The 3,628-nt window shown below is 63.9% G+C and overlaps 1 protein-coding gene across 1 annotated transcript in view; it reads right to left on the reverse strand.

Moving 5' to 3' along the window:
* LOC121021241 (uncharacterized) overlaps positions 1-3,628 on the reverse strand; it is a 9,808-nt gene that overhangs the window by 5,385 nt on the left and 795 nt on the right. Inside the window, exons 2-3 of the mRNA XM_040461486.1 lie at positions 2,968-3,136; positions 302-472 (exon numbers count right to left, since the gene is read on the reverse strand). Of these exons, the coding sequence (XP_040317420.1) occupies positions 302-472; positions 2,968-3,136 (340 nt within the window). The remainder of the gene's footprint in view (positions 1-301; positions 473-2,967; positions 3,137-3,628) is intronic.

Below are 3,628 nucleotides of genomic sequence, written 5' to 3' on the forward strand. Positions count from 1 at the left end.
GGGGTTGGATGAGTGGGTGAATGGATAGGTGGATGATGGATGAGTGGACAGTAGGGTGGATGGATGGATGGATAGGTGAATTGATGGTTGGTAGGTGGGTGGGTGGTAGGGTGGGTTGGATGAGTGGATAAATGGATAGGGGGATGGATGGATGAGTGGACAGTAGGGTGGATGGATGGATGGATGGATGAATGGATGGAAAGTATGGTGGCAAGGTAGATGGATGGATGGATATTTCTCATCTACTGTTTTAGTTCAAGTAAGAAATCGCACACTTTCACACAGAGTCCTAAAAACCTACCTCTTGAGCCACCTGTTGGGTGGAGATGGCCAGCCTGTCTGTAATAAACACCTTCTTGCCTTCCGTGATGCTCCCCAGGGGCCGAAGTTCCAGCTACCAGTCAGGGCGATGCTTGCTGTAGAAGGTGGAGGCTTCTCCGGGGGGTGCAATTCCTGAGGAGGGGGTGGGTACCTGTGGATGGCAAGTTTTTGTCACTGATAGTTCTGCGAAGGGACAACCACCTAACTACCCCGCCTGCTCCATGGTCTGATCTGCAGCTTGGGGAATGGGTTTGTAGTCCCTCAGGTTTGGGACCTACAGGCTGGGGGGTTCCCTAGGGTACTCGTCCATTAGTACTTAGAAAATCACTTATGCTCTTGTCACAGGAAGCATCTCAAACACCGGAAGAGGGGCAGCGTTCAGGGAGCGGAGAACCCAGGGCTGACCCCCCCAGGTGGACCAGAGCCTTTAGGAAGCCCCAGCTGGCATGGGGGTGGCCTGGGGTCACCCCTCCAGGCGCCCCGCGTCCAGATATGAGCCATCACATCCTGTCTTCACAGAAGGCCCTGGACCTTAGGGGTCTTCGCTCCTCCCAGGCGCTTCCGGGCCTGTTGAGATCAATGGGCATCAGCGGGGGGCGGGGCCACTGAGGGGCCTGCAGGGCAGATGGGAAGTTAAGCCCGGATCTTTCCGGAAGAACAGGATTGGCCGTGAGCTGGGCCCCACCCGCCGTCCTCCTGCGTGGCGCGGAGGTGACCGCCCCCCGAAATCCGCGCGGAGGGCGTTCAGAGTGGGGTCGAGAGCTGAGGCTCTGGTTGTCGTCCGAACCCTCTGCTGCTGTGCGGCCTGGGCGCCCGGCCCGGGTCGGGCTGGAGCGTGTGGAGCCCGACGCGGCGCCGGCCTCCCCATCGCGGGCGTCAGCACCGCGGGGCGAGGGCCAAGGGCAGTGTGCTCAGCGTGACCTTAGCTACGGGCTCGTCCCGCGGGTCTGAGTAACGGGGCGGCTTCTCCGTGGGCCTGACGTGAGGGGTCAGGAGGAGGTGTGGCCCCTGCAGAAAGCCCCGGCGTGCCTCCCCGCCCCCACCCCGGCCCCCGCGACCTCGTGGGGACCTCGCCAGGATGGTGGCGCCTCGGAGGGTGACAGCGCGTGTGCGGTACGCGGGGCCACGGACGTCCGGAAATGTCATCTGCGACGCTCGCGCCGTCCTTGTGATGCTGAACGTCACCAGCTTCCCGGCGTTCAGTCCTGGGCGGCCAGGGGTGTGCGCCGTCACCCCTGTGCTGCTCGTCATAAATTGACCAGGCGGTGCCCCGCCCCCCCGGGCGCGCAGCGAGGAAGGGGGCGTGGCCTCAGCCGGCCTCTTCCTCCGCGGGGGGGGGGGGGGGGGGGGCTCCCCTCCAAGACACATTTACAATTCAATTGTGAAATGGGACAAAACTTCGACACCCCCTTTGGGCATCTCAATTTTCCTTTTTAAAGGTTCTGCTCCTCCTAGTGAATTTATTTACTTCTAAATTGGCTTTTATGTTGTGTTGACAGGCGGGAGGGCGGGGTGGGCCGGGAGGCCTGCCAAGCCTTCCTTCTCTACCCTGGGGAGAGCTCCAGTGAGGACCCAGTGACCACGGGAGCCCTGTTCTCTCACGACGCGGGCTGTGGCGCCCAATCTCTAACAGGTAGCGCTGGTTCGAATCCCAGCTTTGCTGTTCACTAGCTGTGTGGCTCTAGGCCAGTTCCCAGCGTCTCTGAGCCTGTCTCCTAAGTGGACGAACGCACGATGCAGGTGCCAGGCCGGGGAGGCACGGTGCCCTGTGTGCGCATGCAGGCGTGTGTATGTGTTCCTGTGTCTGTGTGAGCAGTGTGCACATGCATGGGGGGGGGCCCAGGGCACGCAGGTGGGGGGTATGGATGTGGGACAAGGAAGAAAAGGAAGCGGGCGGTGCCATGATTCAGGGGAGACAGGTGCCGAGCGAGTGGACAGAGGGGGCAGGAAAGCAGAGGCGGGGGGAGAGGGGGTAAGGGAGGGGCGGGGTGGGGAGGGGAGGCCTGGCTGTGAGGCAAGCCTCCAGACACAAGTAGGTGGTGGCCGTGGTGGGGGAGGGCTGCAGTGACCAGAGCAGAAGCGTGGGTGAGGGATGGGGACTCCCACAGAGTCAGGCCCCCTGATAAGCCTGGGAAGGTTTCCCGGGGTGGGAGGCAAGGGGTGGTGCTTTAGACGGTTCTGGATTGGCCAGCAGGTTGTTTCCACACTCCTCCTGGGCCACCCCACGTGTCACCGACAACAAAGAGGGTGGGGGTCCACGGAAGCTCCTCTAGAGGGACCGCTCTCGTGGGGCAGGAGGAGACGGACAGCGGTGGTTGGGAGGCCGCCTGCCCCTGGGAACGGCCACTTCCTGCTTGGCTGGTCCGCGGCTGGATTTAGGGCAACGCTGCCCCTGCCCACCCATATCTCAGTTTGCTTCCAGTACGTTCCCCAGCAGACGTCCCAAAGCCCCATCCCATCTCTGCGGGGCTGAGGTGCTGGGGAGATCCTTCCCAGGGTTCGTGTGGGTCTGGTGTGTGTGCGGGGAGGAGACCCTGCGTGGCCCCACTGTCCCCCCCCCCGCCCCCCACCGCCCCAGGGACGCCTCAGCTTCGGTGCGGCCCCGCCCACGTCCAGCCAGGAGCAAGCAGCCCGGCCCACACTCACCAAGACTCCCCACAGCCGTGCCTGCCGAGGCCTGAACGTCTCTGCGCCCCGGGGCTGCAGACTGCCCGGCACGGGGCTGCAGACGCCTGGCATCTTTGCGGGTGCGCGCCGGCGCCCCGCTCTCCTGGGGGCCTGGCGTGAGTCCCGCCCCGACGCTGCCTTTCATTTCCTTATTTGCTTCCCCAGCCCTCCGTTCATTTGCTCATTTCCTGTCTCTGGGCCACACGGCCCTGGATGCGAACCCCTGGTCACCGCAGGCCGTGGCGGGGGGCAGCACCGCATCTGCACTAAGCCTGGCGTGGAGGGATGCCCACGGCCCCCGGGACAGAGCCCAGACTCCTCGCCCTGCGCTCCTCTCCACCACGCCGTGCTCTGGCCACGCTGCCTTCCGTCGGCCCCCAGGACGGGGGCTGCTCTTTCTACCTGGGCCTGGCGTTCCCTCGCCGCCTTCTCCTCCCCCTCTGGACCGCTCCTCCCATCCTTGTTGTCTCAGGTTGCATGTGACTTCTTCCAGGCAGCCCTCCCTGATTCCCCCCAGTCTGGAGCGGGGGGCCCCCCAACGTGTGCGCTCCGAGCTTGTGCGGCCGAGGCCCCGCCACGTACCATCAGAGCCACGGGTTGAGGCCCAGAGACCTCAGGAGCCAGAAGCCGCTCCTGCCTG

Source organism: Herpailurus yagouaroundi, unplaced genomic scaffold (genome assembly GCF_014898765.1).
Source record: "Herpailurus yagouaroundi ecotype Mexico unplaced genomic scaffold, PumYag 267, whole genome shotgun sequence".
Classification (NCBI taxonomy): domain Eukaryota; kingdom Metazoa; phylum Chordata; class Mammalia; order Carnivora; family Felidae; genus Herpailurus; species Herpailurus yagouaroundi.